The sequence below is a fragment of the Schistocerca americana genome, chromosome 4 (genome assembly GCF_021461395.2).
Source record: "Schistocerca americana isolate TAMUIC-IGC-003095 chromosome 4, iqSchAmer2.1, whole genome shotgun sequence".
NCBI lineage: Eukaryota > Metazoa > Arthropoda > Insecta > Orthoptera > Acrididae > Schistocerca > Schistocerca americana.
In genome coordinates, this window is record NC_060122.1 from 293479704 (window position 1) to 293500218 (window position 20515).

The 20515-nt window shown below is 38.8% G+C and overlaps 1 protein-coding gene across 1 annotated transcript in view; it reads left to right on the plus strand.

Annotated features, from left to right (window-relative positions):
• Window positions 1-20515, plus strand: part of LOC124613867 (signal recognition particle subunit SRP72) — a 49646-nt gene that overhangs the window by 16509 nt on the left and 12622 nt on the right. Inside the window, exons 3-10 of the mRNA XM_047142594.1 lie at window positions 5019-5156; window positions 5284-5401; window positions 5532-5722; window positions 9840-10110; window positions 10501-10704; window positions 18013-18174; window positions 18580-18738; window positions 19206-19363. Coding sequence (XP_046998550.1) covers window positions 5019-5156; window positions 5284-5401; window positions 5532-5722; window positions 9840-10110; window positions 10501-10704; window positions 18013-18174; window positions 18580-18738; window positions 19206-19363 — 1401 coding nt within the window. The remainder of the gene's footprint in view (window positions 1-5018; window positions 5157-5283; window positions 5402-5531; window positions 5723-9839; window positions 10111-10500; window positions 10705-18012; window positions 18175-18579; window positions 18739-19205; window positions 19364-20515) is intronic.

Below are 20515 nucleotides of genomic sequence, written 5' to 3' on the forward strand. Positions count from 1 at the left end.
AGGAGGCTACTGGTGCATGGCGCTCCTCCTTGCGGATCTCTTGCAAGGGCTCAGTTGTCCCCTGCTGGCTGCGCATTGACCACACCTGGATAACGCACAGCTATTTATTGCACCGCGAGGTCAGCTTTGACTGTGGTCCACATCTTGTTGGACTGCCCACTTTTAACTCCACTCAGACGTTTGCGCTGCCTGATATGCTTCATCCACTTTATCAGATGACGTTGTGATGGCAGATTTAGTTTTGAGTTTTATTCGTGCAGGGGGTTTTTATCGCTTGCTCTAAGTGTTTGTCCTTTTTTTCTTTGTGTTGAGTCTAGCATTTGGCCTACGATTTTAGACTGGGGTTTTTAGTGTGTTTCTTGGTGGTTGGCTTTTCCCTTTTTTTTCCTGTGGTCGGCCAGCCACTGTCACACTCGGTGTGATTTTAATTCCTTTTGTCTGGTCTCTGTCTGTGTCTTTCTTGTCCTGTGTCGTATCTTGTCATCTCCATTGTTTGTTTTTATTCCTTGTGGGGGTTTCAAGTTCATGGAAAAAGGCACAGATGGCCCTAGTAGTCTGGTCCCTTCAATCCCACAAACCAACCAACAAACTAATTTAAGTCAGTTTCATGGGATTAGAACAAAAATTGCAGTAGGACAAATAAATATTCAGTGTTCCTATTTATTTTTAATGAAGGCAGACTTTAATTTCGTTCAGTATTTTCTGATTAAGAGGGTGGTTTGAGAAGTTCTCAGAACAGAATAGAAAAAAGTACTTACATCACTGAATTTTTGTTATTTTTCAATGTAGTCTCCTTGTAGATTAATGCACTTGATCCAACAATGTTCCAGTGCCTTGATCCCATCTCAAAAATGAGTTTCCTCCAGGCCTGCAAAATAGTTGTCAACTCTGGCTATCAATGAAGTGAATCTTCCTCCACCAAGAAAAATTTTCAATTTCGGGAAGAGGTGGAAGTCTCACGGAGCCATATCAGGTGAATAAGGCAGGTGTGGCAACAATTCATACCTTAGTTTATGTAATTTTGCGATGGCTACGGAACGTGTGCGGGCGCACGTTGTCTTGATGGAAGAGGACTTTCTTCCTTGCTAAACCTGGCCTTTTTTTGTATCTTTCATTGCAATGTGTCCAGGAGGTTAGCATAGCATATTCCAGTAATTTTTTGCCCAGTGGGGAGATAATCTACAAACCGAATTCCTTTCGCATCCCAGAACATTGATGTCATGACCTTTCCTGGTGAAGGAATTGTCTGTGCTTTCTTTGGCGGTGGAGAATCAGTATGTTTCCACTGCTTTGACTGTCGTTTTGTCTCTGGGATATAGTAGTGCACCCAAGTTTCATCATTGGTCACAAACCGGTGCAAAAAAATCTTTTTCATTTCTCCTAAAATTGGCCAAACATTGTTCAGATACGTCCATTCTCGTGCGTTTTTGATCCAGCGCCAAGAGTCGTAGCACCCATCTTGAAGATAATTTTTTTGTTTCTGATTCTTCAGTTAAAATGTGATATATCCTTTCACATGACATCTGGCAAGCTTGAGAAATTTCACACAATTTCAATCAGCAATCTTCCATGACCATTTTGTGCACTTTTGCAATGATTTCTGGGGTAGTGACACATCTTGGCTTACCACTGCGTTGATCATCATCTGAGCTCCCCCGACCAAATTTAAATTCATTCGTCCACTTGGCAACAGTTGAATATGAAGGAGCAGAGTCTCCCATTTTTTTCCTCCCATCTTTGCAAATCACTACGCAGGAACAACAGAGCCACGTCACCACCACAGCTCTCTTCCAAGAGCACTGATGTGGCACATGTTTACAGGGAACAGTCCAATAAATTTCACGTTAACAACTTGTTGCGCTAGTGCTGACCTCTGGTGGTGATTCTGAGAACTTTTCAAACTACTCTCGTACTTACTGTAAATAGTGTGCTGAGAAAATTGTCCCACCCAGAATGTGTAAATATTTTTAGTGCTCAGGGAACCTAAGCATGTTACCCATGTGCTGTTTATTTTGACTCTTTCAGTCCCATATAGAAGTGCTGATTTTGAGATCACATCATGAAATCTGATTTGTATTTCTTTCCTCATTTGTTTACTTAAGTTTTTATATTCCACTTCATTTTTTACACTTCATTAAATTCTTCTCCACAATTATTGTGTTTGCGAATTGTGAAGTATGGCTACATAAATATATAAATCACCTGTTATTTTATTATTGATTGATATTTTTACTCTTTGTATTATTCTTTATGGGTAGTTTTGAAATTTATATGCAGACCTTTCTAAATCACCTACACTTTCAGCCATTGGTATCTGATCCTCTGCAAATAAAGATGTTAACAGTAACACCTTTTTATCAATTGTTGCACCAGATGAGTTCGTATCTTTCCATTTGTCTGTTATTTGGAAGGTACTGGATTGAGTTGGGGAAAAAAAAAAATTCTGGCACAACCAACCTAAAAAAAGGATCTGTTGATAGGACACATCTGAGGCATCAAGGAACTGTCAGTTTGGTAATGGAGGGAAGTGTGTGTGTGTGTGTGTGTGTGTGTGTAAGGTTGCAGTAATTACATAATGATGAAGAGGCTTACACAATACAGACTAGTGTAGGTAGCTACATCACACTAATCTTTTGAACACAACAGCATAGATAACAGCAGTGACACACCACTTCCTTACCTATATCTTTGATTAATTTCTGTGGTTTTTGTAATTTTCCCATGCCCTAATTTTGATGTGTGTAAATTGGTATAAACTTTTTGTTGCATAACTAAATTAGTTCAGCTATTGAAGGATTAAAGGTAATCACCCACTACAAAGGTAAGGCATTGACCAATCTATTGGCTCATAAATCAGATTGAGCATGTTGCTGAGCAGAGATGGCAGAGGTTTGGGAATGTGACACCAGTCAGCTCACCCTGTAACTGACAGGAAGACTTGTGTGGGGCACCTGAGGAATGGAGTGAATTGGGGAGTGGTTACTAATTGGGTGAAAAGGGGGGGGGGGGGGGGAGCATGGAGACAAGTTGTGAGGTGCTGTTGTCTATTGGAAACTGAGGTTAGGAGGGTTGCTGGGTTGAAGAACGTGTTGTAAGGACGATTCCCAGTTATCTAATTCAGAGAAGCTGGTTTAGAGGGGCTAGAATCCAGAGGCATGGATTGAGAAGTGGCTGTAGAAGTTAAGCATGTTGTGCTCAGCATTGTGTTCTGCCACTGGATGGTCAAATCTGGTCTTGGCCACATTGTGGTGGTAGCCATTCATCTGGGTTGACACCTGGTTTGTGATCATGCCTACATAAAAGGCTGGTCTAAAATTATAGCAGAGCTGATATGACATGGCTGCTTTCACAGATGGCTCTACCTCCAATAGGGTAGGATATACATATGATGGAGTTGGAATGCGACAAAAATTATGGGCCACTGAGGAGGTTTTAGTCTACCATTAAGAAAAATATATTTGTGTTTCAACGTATTGACTTTACTCATCTGATCATTTACGAAGACTTTTCATAGGCAAAATTATCCAAAGTTTGCCAGGCATTGATTGAATTGTAGCCCACTTAGAGATTACATTTTTTCTGTCATTTTGATGATGATGGGCAGCAGTTTTAATATTAGAGAATGTAAAGTAAGTTTCATCTAAAAATCTTGAAAGTATGCTGTAACAATTCTTAAATAGTGGTATATCTACATCTACATAGATACTCTGCAAGCCACGGTATGCTACATGGCAGAGGGTACCCTGTATCATCACTAGTCATTTCCTTTCCTATTCCACTCACAAACAGCACGAGGGAAAAATGACTGGCTATATACCTCCGTATGAGCCCTAATTTCTCTTAACTTATCTCTGTGGTCCTTAAACATAATGTATGTTGGCAGCAGAAGAAAGGTGGCAGTCAGCTTCAAATGCCAGTTCTCTAAATTTTTTCAATAATGTTCCTAGAAAAGAACGTCATCTTCCCTCCAGGGATTCCAGTTTGAGTTTCCAGGGCATCTCCATAACACTTTTGTGTTTTTCAAACCTACCGGTAAGAAACCTAGCAGTCCGCCTCTTAATTGCTTCAGTGTCTTCCTTCTATCCAACCTGGTACGGATCCCAAACACTCAAGAAGTACTCAAGAATATGTTCCACCATCCTATATGTGGTCTCCTTTACAGGTGAACCAATCTTTCCTAAAATTCCCCCAGTAAGCTGAAGTTGACCATTCACCTTCGCTACCACAATTCTCACATGCTCATAATATTTCCTATTGCTTTGTAATGTTACGCCCAGATATTTAAATGAGTTGATTGTGTCAAGCAGGACATTACAAACATTATAAGTCTGTTCTTCCTACTCGTTCACTTACATTTTTCCACAGTTTAGAGCTAGCTGCCATTCATCACATCAACTAGAAATTTTGTCTAAGTCATCTTGTATCTTCCTACAGTCACTCAAATGTAACAGCTTACAGTACACCACAGCATCATCAACAAACAACTGCAGATTACTGCCCATCCTGCCTGCCAGATCATTTGTGTTTATAGAGAACAGCAGCAGTTTTATCACACTTCCCCGGGGCACTCCTGATGGTACCCTTGTCACTGATGAACACTCACCATTGAGGACAACGTACTGGGTTCTATTACTTACGAAGTCTTGAAGCCATTCCATATGCTCGTACCTTCATTAACAGCCTGCAGTGGAGCACCATGTCAAATGCTTTCCAGGAATCTAGAAATATGGAATCTGCCTGTTGCCCTTCATCAATAGTTCCCAGTATGCCATGTGAGAAAAGGGCAAGCTGAATTTCATGCGAGGGATGCTTTCTAATACCAAACTGGTTCTTGGACATAAGCTTTTCAGTCTCAAGAGAGACTGCTTCAAACTGAAGTTAGCTATGAATCTGGTGATCCTGTATGTAAAAATGTAAATGTTTTAAGACTTTCATGGTGCTGTAATTATTCCTAAGTAGTTTCAAAAACTGGAAGAGCATCTCCAGAATATAAACAAACATATTGTTTTTCTTTGCAGGAACTTAATTTTTGAGAAGGCTTACTGTCAGTATCGCTTAAACCAGACGCATGAAGCTCTGAAGACAGTTAATTCATGTTCAAACCTCTCACTTAAGTTGAAAGAGCTTAAAGCTCAAATTCTCTATAGGCTTGAAAAGTGAGTAAAATTGGTTTTGACTTTGTTTCTAATAATGAATGAAAGTAACTAATGATTTCAAAAGTAGTATTTAACACAAACATGAAGTGTATTAAGGATTATACTGACCCGCTTATGTTCTGTGTAGGTATGAAGAATGTTTTGATGTCTATCGAGATATTATCAAAAATAGTAATGATGATTATGAAGATGAAAGAGAAGCTAACTTATCAGCTGTAATTTCTAACCTGTGTGTGGAAGATCCTGTAAGTAAAAGCCACTTTTATGTCTAAGTTATTTTCTAAATGGCAGTGACTTATAAAACGTAATTAGATTTAGAGACAAAAATAAGACTATCTTATTCCGCATTGAGATTTTTGTTTTTTTTATTCTCAGAAAAGAGATGTACCTCAACTTCGTGAGCATACATATGAGCTGTCATATAATGCTGCTTGCCAGCTGATTAGCAGAGGACAATATCAGGAAGCAGAAAAGAAGCTTAAAATTGCAGAAAAACTTTGTAGGGAATCTCTAGAGGATGATGGTGCATCGGAAGAAGATATTGAGGATGAACTGGGAATTATTAAGTAAGTAGCTTTAATTGATTTTTGTTATGAAGCTTTGTAAGTCAGTGGTTTTTATTTGAAGTATTTATTTTGAAACTCTGTTTTTGTAATCAGTAGTGCATTGTCTGAAGGCTTAGAGAACTTTAACATTACTTGAGAACAGTGCAGATTGTATGTAATAAATGTGTGATGGGTCAGTTCTTTACTCTTGCATGGTGCTGCTGCAGGTACAGTTGAGCCTCCATAGTGTATGCACTTATACACTCCCTGTTAACAAACAGTTAAGAGTTCACTTTTCTGGGCTTTAATAGTGTTACAACTGCTCTGCTAAATTGTGCTACAAACTTCAGACATTCTGTTGTCTTAAATGCACATTACAGAGAAACAAAGGATGTGTCTAAAACAATTTGAACAGGTATGTTACTGATCGCAGTTCTCATCTGCAACTACTTGTGGCAACTTGCATCTGTAGTAGCAATGTAATACACTAAATTGAAGAAAAGAGAAGAGAAGAAATATCCAAAATTATTCTGTGATTGGTTGCTACTGTAGTAGCTGCCCTGGGGGAAAAAAAACCATCCTTGTGCTTAATGCCAGGTTACACTAATGATTATTGGTCATTGAATTATAACTCCTCATGCAACATTTATTACCCTAAAGTTCTTATCAAACTAACAAAATCATTCCTCATATATTTATAGAACAAATTAATCACAGCAACACTTCTATTTTGTAAATTATAAAAATACTGAAGAAAATAGGTACAGATTATTAAGAGGTTTATGGTCGTAGAGTCTGTTTGTCTGAGAGTCATGCAATGGAATACGAGCACACCAGAGGTTTAGCAGGAATGTCGGAATACTAGGACAGCATTAGAAGGGCCATTAAAATATGGAACTGAGACAATCCTATCAACTGGGCCTGCAGCCATAGTCTCTGCAAGGATTGGGAACCAGCACTGGACCAGATCAAGAAGACACTCAGCAAATACAAGCTGACAGTCAGGGTGGACAGAGTGCATACTTTTGCTCTGCCACAGCATGGGCACCTTGTGTGGCACTGCTGGCCGTAGCTGCTGATGCTGACGCCTATTTGGCTGCTGACGTGCATTATGGATCATGTACAGAGTAGCCCACGGGGTGGGGGTATATATGTCATCTGTTTGCACCCAGGAGACAGTTCGTCAGTGCACCTGACAGTGTGGACATGTCTGATTGTTAAAATGCTGTAGCTGCTTGGCCCCTACTAACTGGCAGTACACCCGTGAACTGTTCAGTCAGATATAGAATACATTTGATTTTAGAAAATAGAGTTGTTACTACTTTGACCTGTGGTTACGTAGATACTTTTTGTTTGTTTAAACCGTATGCATTGCTGTTGTCAGAGCAATTTTTGATCCTCCAAAATATGCAAATTTATTCCATTTACCATTAAGCCTCGAGAGGGAGCACAGTTTTTCATAATATGAGCGGGCGCACAGTGTATTCTGTACACATGTAAAGAATAGCTCTCTGTTGCCAAGGTAAATGTGTATGAGCAAAATCAGTTTAATCTTAGTTTAATTAAATGGTGACTTGCATTATATGAGCTAACTCACTGTTTAATTAAATAATAATAAAATATAGTTTCGTTATACAGGGCTATTACAAATGATTGAAGCGATTTCATAAATTCACTGTAGCTCCATTCATTGACATATGGTGACGACACACTACAGATACGTAGAAAAACTCATAAAGCTTTGTTCGGCTGAAGCCACACTTCAGGTTTCTGCCGCAGCGCTCGAGAGCGCAGTGAGACAAAATGGCGACTGGAGCCGAGAAAGCGTATGTCGTGCTTGAAATGCACTCACATCAGTCAGTCATAACAGTGCAACGACATTTCAGGACGAAGTTCAACAAAGATCCACCAACTGCTAACTCCATTCGGCGATGTTATGCGCAGTTTAAAGCTTCTGGATGCCTCTGTAAGGGGAAATCAACGGGTCGGCCTGCAGTGAGCGAAGAAACGGTTGAATGCGTGCGGGCAAGTTTCACGCGTAGCCCGCGGCAGTCGACAAATAAAGCAAGCAGGGAGCTAAACGTACCATAGGATGGTGCTCCACCGCACTTCCATCATGATGTTCGGCATTTCTTAAACAGGAGATTGGAAAACCGATGGATCGGTCGTGGTGGAGATCATGATTAGCATTTCATGTCAAGGCCTCCACGCTCTCCCGACTTAACCCCATGCAATTTCTTTCTGTGGGGTTATGTGAAAGATTCAGTGTTTAAACCACCTCTACCAAGAAACGTGCCAGAACTGCGAGCTCGCATCAACGATGCTTTCGAACTCATTGATGGGGACATGCTGCGCCGATTGTGGGAGGAACTTGATTATCGGCTTGATGTCTGCCGAATCACTAAAGGGGCACATATCGAACGTTTGTGAATGCCTAAAAAACTTTTTGAGTTTTTGTATGTGTGTGCAAAGCATTGTGAAAATATCTCAAATAATAAAGTTATTGTAGAGCTGTGAAATCGCTTCAATCATTTGTAATAACCCTGTATAACTCTGTTGCTGGGTACAATTATTATCCCATGGTAATGACCTGCTTGCACTATTAGACAGCGCTGTTGCCTCGGATACCTGGCAACTGCTTATTTGATTACTAATTATCTTGTAGGTAACTGCCTCATTATGGGATTGTGCTGCTAGCATGGAATCTGGATCATTTTATTGCACAGATAGTAAATTTTTTCTCACTTAGCGTGCTGTTTACTTTATATTACTGCTGTTCACTTGGATGTATCGCAACACATTTTATCACTGCAAGAAATAGGTATGGGTTGGCAATTGTTAAACAACAATGAAATGGTGCAAGACAGTGTTGTTTGTGATTGGCACACTTTATGCATAGGCCTGCCTACTTGAGGGTTAAGAACAACATTTTACTGTTACCTGACTGTAATTAGTGGAAGATGAGTTAAGTTGCTCATATTGCAGAAATGTATTGAGGAAATGTTAGCTGTGTTATTTTTGTTTAGTGTAGTCAGTTCATTATTTCAGTACATTTTAAGATGTGTATGCAAGGCTTCACAATTGTGTGTAAGCCATGTCCAGGTGCTGTACACAACAAAAATTTAAAATATGTCTTTGTTTAAATACTTTGATGCAGGCTTTCATATAATTGTAGATGGTGTAGACGTAATTGTTTTGTGTGGTCTTATTGGGCCGAATTCGTTCACTTCTCAAACCCCACGCTCTTCTGCACTGAATTCTCAGTCACGCCCAGTCAAACACGTGACTTTGCACAGCATAAAATTGGTAACTTTTAAAATAATGATTAATGGAATTTGGGCATTTAGAAGTTAGGGAGATTTTGCAAAAAGTCAGTTTCCCTGCTACCTCATTTCATTCAAACCAGAACCTATAATTTTTTTTCACCGTGTCATCAGATGTGGAATCCTGAGCTGTTGAAGTTCGAGAGAAACATTTTTGGATAATTGTATTTATTAATGAGTTGTTGTGGGAAGTAGTTGTATTTGAATTAAATATAAATAAAATTTGCCTGGTTGTTGTTTTTATGTTTGTTTTTTGCATTTTCATAAGAAATAAGTTTCCTTATAGTTGCAGTATCTTGTTTATAAATTGAAGTTCTCACTATTGCTGCATGGACATGAACCCAACTTCTTTTTCTGTAGCTGTTCATAGCAATTTTAATAATTAACATCCTAGTGATCTAAATTCCTTTCATATTTTTTGTGTCTTGGTAATTCATTAAATTGTAAACTAAAATTTTACTCAGTAAAGTAAGGAACTTTTAAATGCTGCATTATAGCCTTTTAAATGGAAATTTTCTGTAAAATACTGTTTTTGCAGGTTAGTTGTCTCAAAATTTCCTCTGGTAGCTTCCACACCTCAGGTTGCCTAAGGGTCTGTAGATCCTAAATACAACCCTAAGTGTACATATGTATTTAGTCTTTGTCAATGCTGAATTGTTTTAATGTGATGCTTGCAAATCATTGCTCTGTAAGTAAACTTTTAGTAACAAGATGTCAAGAACTTGTCAATATCTTCTTTCATAAATCATTAAAGTGCAGGTTAATTAATAGCTATAATTCTGATTAACACTAAAGACATTTTGCTTTCATTCAAGGGTCCAGCTGGCATATTGCTTGCACGTTCAAGGTCGTGAGAAAGAAGCCCAGGCTATTTATGCAGCAGTTCTGAAACAAAAACCAGCAGATATTGGCCTAGTGGCCATTATAAGTAATAACTTGATTACTCTGAATAAAGACCAGAATGTATTTGACTCAAAAAAGAAAATAAAAAGTGCCACGCTTGACGGTCTTGAACACAAACTAACTTCACGACAAAGGAAAAAGATAGCTCTCAATCATTGCCTGTTGGCACTTTATACAAATCAGGTATTACTAAAATTTGTTCTATGTTTTTTATGGATTTTATAGTGCTATAGATCTTAATAGTGGCCTTCTCAAACTTTTTGCCTTAATTTTTCATTATCTGAGAAATAATAGTGTGTCAAATGGAGGTGGATATGTTTTCTGCTGACTTGTACATATATTATAATGGCATTAGATGTTTGATATTTCATTTATCAGAAAGACTTCAAATCCACACTCATTTTACTGTGTTAGTCTCATTTAAACAAGTGTTTTAGTGTTATTTTAAAAATAATAAACTACTTTTATCTAGGTTACGTGTAGATAGAAAATTTTTCATTTTTGTTATGCTATGCATCAGGCAACTTTTAAGTACTGTTTAAAACTATGTTCCAATGTTCTTTGTACAACCAGGGAGAACAGTGTCAGCAACTATGTGAACGATTACAACAGAATTACCCAGACATGGGTGTAGAGGCAGCACTAATTCGTGCTGTACAGTTGGCGAAAGATGGGAAAACAAAAGAAGCTGCTACTGTGCTGGACAAATGTTCTGTGAAACACAAGGACAGAAAGCTGGCTCTGAAATTAGCAGCTGTACAGTTGCTCCTGACAGATGTAAGTCGTAAAATGTATTTATCACTTACTAAATCAAATAGTACTTCATCCGTACGAGTTTTATTTTATTGTCGTTCATTTTGTAGGAATCAGTGAGATGCCTAAAATGGCTTAGTATTGGTTTTTGCATATTAGATTCTTAATTATTGTTTTTAGTCTGAAGATAAGTCTATCAAAATTACTTTTCTTGTAATCGAGACAATACTGTGATATGCCGAAGTTCACTCCCAAGCATATTTCTAGCTAAATGTATGATTTTTCAGCAACTCATTCAGCCTCTCTTTAAAACAATTGGACTAATTCAGTAGTCTAGTATTTCTAATGTTTCCTTGTTTCTGCATAAATGTCACTTTGTGTCAATAACCATGTTGGCTACTGAATGGTGAATTGTGAGCATTTCACTATTTTCTGTGATAGATTTTCCTTCCACATGAAAGAAAGATTTTTAGCATGTTTGTGGCATTAGAAGTGGCTGTTTAGTCTGTGCATCAACTAACATTACAAGCATACACTTTTCAGATAAATTGACATTGAATAATGCTAATAATTGTGTTAAAATTATCAGTTGAACATTCTTCAGTAACTTCATGATTAAATTATAGAAAGAGTAAAGGCAACCATATAAAGTAATTATTAACCAGTGGATAGGCACTTGGACAAGAAGTTGAACTTAGTTATTAATATTCTTCACTGGGGTGGACTAATGAACTTCTTTGTGATGAAGAATAGAGAATGACAAGATCCAGGAAGACTGCGGGACTACAGGGGAAGAGGGTTGGTATATGGGCGAGGCAAAGTACCTCATCCTGGCAGTGGTAGCTGAGAGCTCACATGCATATAAAGAGGTAGAGCTGGAGCAGAGATAAACAGGATAAAGAAAACAGTGTGGCTGATGATTCAAGGGCTTATGAGAGTGAATTACATGCATAGGCCTATGTACACTCATTCACACTGTTTACACAGCAGCCTGCCTGTCTGTATCCTACTCTCCACCTGACACCTCTCCAAATCTCTGCATCAGCACTTGTTAGTGTCCATGTTTCACATCTGTGTATTATAACTGGACTGGTCATGACTTGATTCTGTTCTTGGATAAGTGTTCCCTGCTCTTATCCCCTACCTTTGACAGTACGACATCTGAAGGAACTACAGGTTACCACTTGCCTTGTGAAAAAGCAGAAAATGACAAATTGTTACAGTTAAACAGAAAAGGTTACAATGTATGTTATTTACTGCTAGTAATAAACTACAGGCAAAAAATTAACAATAAAGGTTACACACACATGTGAGATATGGGGGGGGGGGGGGGACATTAAAAAAAAGACGGCATTGTGAGGTTTGATCCAGAAGTTTCCAGTTTAGATTGTCACGGTTGAACAGATTTATCTCCAGACTATGGCCAAAAGTGGTAACTACTGGCAGGGTCACCCGAATGGGAGTGGTTCAGACTGAGGAGACAGTGTGCCCCAAACCATAGGGTAGGGGGGGGACTCTATAGGCTAGGTCGTTGACCCCTTTAGAGGAGCTAACCCTGAAATGAAAGCCCAGTCCTCCAGGTTAGGGCTTGAATGCAGGGTTAATACCTCTGCCTTGTAAAAATCTAGTATTGCGAATAACTCAACAAGGAATGCTGGACTTCCCCCTACGAAGACAAACTGTGCTAGGAAACAGGAATATGGATTTATCAGTGCTTAAATTTGGAACGTGGAACATGTGTACACTGTTGCAAACAGAAGTGATGAATAGTGTTTTAGAAGAGGTGCTAAGATATGGAATGGGAGTTGTTGCACTGCAGGAAATCAGGTGGAAGTGAAGTGGAGAGGTTTATAAGTAGAAATTCTCTCTGTACCATTCAGGAAAAGACAAAAGACAAGGGGAGTTTAGAGTTGGGTTTATAGTCTCCAAGGATATGCATATGTCTGTTATTGCTTTCACCCCACATAGTGAAAGAATATGTACTCTGCGGATGAAAGGCAATGTGACCTTTGTGAATGTATATGCACCTACAGAAGAATCAGATGAAGATACTGTGGACATCTTCTATGATCAACTAAGGGAGGTTTCTAATGCAATACCCAGATATAATTCCAGAACAGTTCTTGGTGACCATAGTGCAAAACTGGGGAAGGAAGAGGCATTTAGAAGTGTGTTTAGTAAGGAAAGTCTGCATGATGAAACTAAGAATAATGCTATGGGGGTTGCCCAGTTTCCTTCTGCAAACAATTTGAAGGCAGTAAGTACCTGTTTTCCAAGGAAAAATCTCTACGAATGGTCATGGAAAATACCAGGAACAAATGAAGCAAACCGAGTAAACCATATATTAATATCAAAGAGGTGGGCATCCGATATGGAGAATGTGCACACTTCCAGAGGAGCTAATTCTGATTCTGAACATTACCTGAACAATACTGGGAGAAAGATGACGACTTAGGAATGAAGACTGGTATGATGTTGCATCTAGACAGGCAGTGGAACGTAAAAAGGAAGCAAGGTTGAAATGCTTGCAGCATAATACTAGATAAAGTCAGGCATTATATAATGAAAAGAGAATAGAGGCGGCAAAGGTATGTAGGAGGAAAAAAGGGAAGCCATGAAGAGAAAGATAAAGGAGATGGAGGAAGAGCTGTACCAAAGGAATGAAAGCAAGATAGACCAGAAATAACAGCTTGTAAGGACAAAGGGGGGAAATTCAATAACAGATAAACAAGATGTTCTGGATGGATGGAAAGAATACTTCAAGGAAATTTTGGAGGGCAATCCTATAAGGAATGAGCAGCCACTCTATTATACCACAGATCTAGAAATAAAGGAACTGACATTAGAGGAAGTCTAAAAAAATTACAAAGCACCAGGAAGTAACTGCAGAAATGGTAAAAAATGGGGGGAACTGATCTTCTTAAGCAGATCCACAAACTTATTAAGCTGATATGGGATCAGGAAAGAATCCCAGAAGAATGGGTGTATTCAACCAATACACATGAATGGAGATAAGACCTGCTGTTCAAATTACTGAGAAATTTCCCTGCTGAATGTAACCTATAAGATCTTCTCTAGTATTATCAATAACAGGTTAGCACCATGTGCAGAAGGAATTCTGGGTGTGTATCAGTGTAGGGATTTTGGCCTAATAAGCAGACGAGATATTTGTGTTGAGGCAAATGCATGAAAGGCATATGAGTATAACATTGAGCTTCATAACCTCTATGTATACCATCAAAGTATGTCTCACTTATTCAAGCAACATTGGCTGGTTCCAAGGGTGCAGTGTGAGTGGATGGAGAACTGAGCAAGTGGTTTAACCTTACAAGGGAACCTCCCCATCGCACCCCCCTCAGATTTAGTTATAAGTTGGCACAGTGGATAGGCCTTGAAAAACTGAACACAGATCAATTGAGAAAACAGGAAGAAGTTGTGAGGAACTGTGAAAAAATAAGCAAAATATACAAACTGAGTAGTCCATGGGCCACATATGCAACATCTAGGACACTAGAAACGCAGGAGCGCCGTGGTCTCGTGGTAACGTGAGCAGCTGCAGAACGAGAGGTCCTTGGCTCAAGTCTTCCCTCGAGTGAAAAGTTTACTTTCTTTATTTTTGCATAGTTACTATCTGTCCGTTCATTCATTGACATCTCTGTTCACTGTAATAAGTTTAGTGTCTGTGTTTTGCGACCGCACCGCAAAACCGTGCGATTATTAGACGAAAGGACGTGCCTCTCCAATGGGAACTGAAAACATTTGATCGCAAGGTCATAGGTCAACCGATTCCTCCACAGGAAAACACATCTGATATATTCTATACGACACTGGTGACGGCATGTGCGTCACATGACAGGAATATGTTGTCGACCCACCTAACTTGTACACTTGGCGAATGGGTAAAAAGATTCTTCTATCTTGCCTGATTTAGGTTTTCTTGTGGATGTGATAATCACTCTCAAAAAAAGTGATGAAAACATAAGTGTTTGTCACATAAACTGAAAATAAAAAAATTAAATTTTTCACTCGATGGAAGATTTGAACCAAGGACCTCTCGTTCCGCAGCTGCTCACGTTACCATGCGGCCACGGCGCTCCTGCGTTTTACCAATGTCCTTGATGTTGCATATCTTCGCATGAACTACTCAGTTTGTATATTTTGCTTATTTTTTCACAGTTCCACACAACTTCTTCCTGTTTTCTCAATTGATCTGTGTTCAGTTTTTCAAGGCCTATCCACTGTGCCAGCTTATAACTAAATCTGAGGGGGGTGCGATGGGGAGGTTCCCTTGTTAGTAAAGGAGTCAGACAAGGGGACACAATCTCTACAATGCATTTCAAGCTGACTCTTGACACAACCATGTGGAAGCTTCAGATCTCTTGTTACATAGGCACAAAGTTGACTCAGATATGTGCATATGCTGATGACGTAGCAGTTATTAGTAGGAGGGTATCAATAGAGGACAATATGCAAGATGAAAGAAGCCACAGAACCTAGAGCCCTTTCTATAAATGAAACAAAGACTAAGTACATCAATTTCACCAGGAATGAAAATAATTACTTGCATGGATTTTCAGCGGGGAGTTTAAATTCTGAACATGTGCAGAACGTTGACTGTTTGGGCTCTAATATTAACAGCACGAATTCCATGTCAATTGAAATAAAACTATGTGTCCTAAGTGGTAACAGATGCTTCCACATGTTTAAGAAATTGTTGGCCTCTAGGTAATTAAATAGGCAACTGAAGCTGCGCCTATACGAGGTCATGATCAGTCCAGTTGTAACCTACGGATGTGAAAGATGGATGCTAATAAGTGTTGATGAGCAGCAGCTCAGGAAATTTTTGAATGGAGAGTGCTGTGCAAGATCTGTGGGGCAGTTCAGGATAATAATGGTTTCTGGAGATCTAAGATGAATGCTGAGCTGGACTGCCTCATACCAGGAGCTGACATCGTAAGACTTACAAAAAGTTGAATAATAGCCTGGCTTAGACACTTCCTCAGGATGGATACTGGAAGAACAACTAAAACTGTTTTTGTATGGAGGCCAACCTGAAGAAGACAGGGGGGAAGGCCATTAAATGGTAGACATTTCACGAGTGTACTGTGAATATCAGGAATCCGGTAAAACATCAAATTGCTGCGGCCAGAACAAGATCCTGCTAGATCGGGACCAATGACAACTGACAAAATTGTTCAATGTGACAGAAGTACAACCCTCCCACAAACTGCTGCAGATTTGAGTGTGGGGCATCAACAAGTGTCAGGGTGCGAACCATTCAATGAAATATCATAGTTTTGGGCTTTTGGAGCATTGATGACTGCATGACACAAAACTTTACATCTCAGCTGGGCCTGTCAACACCAAAACTGGACTGTTGATGACTGGAAACATGTTGCCTGGTGAGATGAGTCTTGTTTCAAATTGTATTGAGCAGATGTACGGGTATGGAGACAACTTCATGAATCTATGGACCCTGCATGTCAGCAGAGGGCTGTTCAAGCTGGTGGAACCTCTGTAATGGTGTGAAGCATGTGCAGTTGGAGTAATATGGGACCCCTGATACGTCTACATATGACTCTGACAGATGACACATATGTAAGCAAGCATCCTGTTTGATGACGTGATTCCATTCATGGCCATTGTGCATTCCGATGGACTTGAGCAATTGCTACAGAGTGGCTCCAGGAACACTCTTCAGAGTTTAAACACTCCCGCTGGTCACCAAACTCCCCAGACATGAGCATATCTGAGATCCCTTGAAATGTGATTTTCAGAAGAGATCTCCACCTCCTCATACTCTACGGATTTATGGACAGCCCTGCAGGATTCGTGGTGTCATTTCCCTCCAGTACTATTTCAGACATTAGTTGAATGTATGCCACGTTGTGTTGTGGACTTCTGCAGGCTCGCAGGGGTCCTACACGATATTATGTAGATACACCTGTTTCTATGGCTCTTCATTGTATAATGCCTTTTAAACCATTATGTCCACATTGGATGTGCTGACTGACCTCGTGTGTGAGTTGTGCTGAAAGGTTACTTTTTCATTGCTTATGTGTGAATGCAACATGGATGTCAGGATGTCATAACATGGGTTTCCTAGTAAATTAAAAAGAAAGATCTGGTTCATTCACATAGCATATTCAGGTTTATTTTTATTAATGCTAGTGAAAATTAGTACTCTGAGGACTTTTTCACAGCATTGAGATTCACCTAACCATTTGCCATAGCAGGATGAATCCTCATTTTGAAACATTTTCCATTGTCACTATCAGATTTTATTCATATTGGACTCCAATAATACCAGGTGGAAATATTTTTCCATGAGAATTTGTCACATGTTTCATGCTTTTGCATACTAACCCAGAATGGTATGGAATGCTGAGAGGTTACAGCAACAGTGCAGTTTGGCGTGACAGTGGGAGAACAAAGTGCTTCTAACCTGTGATTTGTAAACTATACTGTAAATTGAAAGATTGTTTGGTATCTACTGGTACAATGTCTAAATGATGACAGTCACAAAATTCCCTTCCATTCTCAAAAATTCCGAATCTTATAGAATCTTCACCCTGTCCCTGTCATTATTTTTATTGGTCAGCAAAAAAATAGGAAACAAAAAAAGTTTCCTACAGCAGAGTTAGGAGCAGTCACTTTCTATTATTTTGAGAAAAGTTTCTTACACAACTTTATTTACTGACATTGTTGCTGCATGTTTCCAAGTACAGTCTTGTCACACACTCTCTGCACACTATTCAAAGATTCACTAGCTTGAAGAGCATGCTCTTCCACATTTTTCAATTGAGATAATTCACACATTAAGAACCTACTGTGGCATATCATTTCTGGAGGGCATTCTGGATATTTGTAAATTTCATTATGGAGTTAAAATGATTTTCTGTTTTTGTCACAGCAGTGTAAACATGGAGGGGAGTGGGAGGCTTCTGTGTGAATACAGTGTGTGTCTGAGAATATGAAAAAAGAATCAGTCATCATACATGACAATCTTGAAGACTGTGATATCTTTATTGGAAATGATATGAATCATTATATTGTGTATTCAACCATAATTGCACACTGAGTAGTCTCTAATAAGTAATGTTGCAACTCAAAATGTGCTTGTACACAGCCCTGACCATGTAAGTGTACCTCCTCCTTTTGCACTTACACTTCAAAGCAAAACTTGTCACACATAATAAAAATTGGTGCAGAGAGATGGTATTCCAAATTAGAAATATGGGTAAAATCTCTTTTAGGCGATGAAGTAACTGTCTTGTTACTTAGATACATTGCTACATCATCATTAAACTATACATTGAATATTGCTTTCAGGGTGATCGCAAAGAAGCTTGCAAAATTCTTCAGACACTTGGTGATGCAACATTTAAACCTGGGATTGTAAGTGCTCTGGTTACCTTGTACCTTGCTGACAACAATCGTGAAGGAGCATCAGTTGTATTGAAAGATGCTGTGGACTGGTATAGAAAGAATAAGGTAAAACTAGAGGTCAACATCACATAATTTTAGATTATTTTATTGAATTTATAAATGTGAAATGTGTCCCTGTTTTTTCTACCATCCCCTGATTAACAGGAGAGCATGCAGTTTTATCATTAGCGAAGTATAAAACTATTCCATGTGTGCTATAGATTTGTAGCATTGTGTTGGTGTTTTCCTGATCAGTGTATGTGATAAATGTTAAAATTTATTTTCTCTTCTTAAAGTAATCTGTTGCAAAATGAGAATTGAAAAAATATTTTACATGACAGGAATTATGACTGGGTCATTGTTAAACCTGTTTGACTTGAGTGCAAAATATGTGAAACAATCTTAAGCCATTCTTGCAAATTTTGACACTGATATTTCTCTTGAACTGATAACTGGGTAAAAAATGCACAGGTCAGCACAGGAGACTTGAGTACCCTTTGGAGACAAGCTGCAGAGTTTCACTTGCGAGGAGGAGAGCCAAATGTTGCTGCCAAGAGCTTGGAGGAGTTGCTGAGGCTGAATCCAGGAGACAAAAAGACACTTGCTCAGCTAGTTGTTGCATATGCTCAGGTAAAATACTTTGTGTTTGGGGGGGGGGGCTTTAAGAAAGTAAAACTTTTCTGTTTTTGAACATAAATTTTGGAATGTCTGTTACAATTAAACTAGTCACGCCTTTCTTGATGCCTTAGGAAGTAAAATAATTTCTGATTAGTGTTACTCATTGTATCTGTCAGCCATTTCACATTTTGCCACATCTGAGATTAATAGGTGAAGGGCCTTGAGTAATAAATAGATTCCAGTTTTACATAATTCCCAAAAACCACTCTTAATTGATAACAAGATGTCATAAAACTGATATTTGATGTAGGGCTGTCCCTTTACTGCCTGGTGTTAAAATGTAGTACTACAATGACATTATATGATCATCCTTCTTCAGATTTTTACAGCTGATTTGAGTTCAGTGGCAGTATAGTCAGGCATTTTGTCGTCAGTAGTTGTGTGAATGTCTTTGTCATTGAAATGATACATGGTTTCAGTTTGATCCAGCAAAGGCTCAGGCACTGAGCAAGGAATTACCACCTCTGGACTTCACTAATAGAGCAGATGTAGATGCCCTGGAAACCTCCAATTGGATGATGGGCAGCAAAGTGATAAAGAAAGCAGCAGCAAAGGTGGAGCCCTCACCTAAACCAGAGTAAGGAAGACCCTTGATATGATATGAGAGAAAATGTATTTGTTGATTGTGTGCATGTAATTTGTGAGTTCCACATTTTTTAAAAATGTGTGTACTGTATTTAGACAACTGACATTGGTACTACCACAGCTTTCTTTGTGGATGGATCACCTGGTCATAAATTGTTATTTGTACATGTGTAGATTTAAATATTAATCAGCACTGATGCATTTCAGCTTTTAAGAAAATTGCATTGTATTGTATTGCATTGGTACAGTGACCTAGGTTTTGACACGTACTAGGGGTTTCGTCAGAATGAAATGTTGTTGAATCCTGTAAAATAACACATGGGAAATAAAGTATGACAAAAAACACATTAACCCGTATGACAAGTTTCATGATGCACAAAGGTTACTTACGTAAAATTACATTGCTAAAAAGCAATAGTCAGAATTTGGAGCAGCTATGCTCAAGTGAAAAGTAAGATAAAACATTCTAGCCTTTGCCATGTGTGCGGCCCAGCGGGGAACATAATCAGACTGATCAGCCCAGTGGCTTACATTGCTGCCACGAAAACAGTATGTTGTGCTGCCTATCTGGCATGGACAGTAACATGTGCCCATTTGAAACATTATGACAGAAATAACTGAAGAAAATAACAGTTAATCTTAAAAACAAAGTATAAAAAGAGCTTAAAGTCTTTTTGAAAATACACAGTAGTCAAGCAGATTAAATATAACAGAGCGGTCTGTTAGGCTTTGCAGAAATTACTATTACATAAAGGACATAATGACAGAAAAAAATGTTACAAACTGCTGTACAATCCAGAAAATATTTGCATTAAGGTAACGTCAGCAGCATATATCTGAGATTAGAAGAAAATAATGTTTTGAAACCAGAAGCAGGGTAAATGTTGTAAATAATAGCGTAATAAAAGTTTTGTGAGCAGTGGATTGAAAAAAAATTTTTGTTACATAGTTGTAACTGTTCATTGAGGATGAGGCCATCGTTCTTAGAAATATGTCTGAAAATCTCCAGCTCCATCAGTACGTCAAGCCTATGACCTTTCCTTTCTCTATGTAAAATGGAAATTTCTTCCGTGTGTTTCAGTTTGTATCTGGAAATTAGCAGATAAATAAGCAAAAGTGGAATTGTGTACATTTGTGCCTCTTT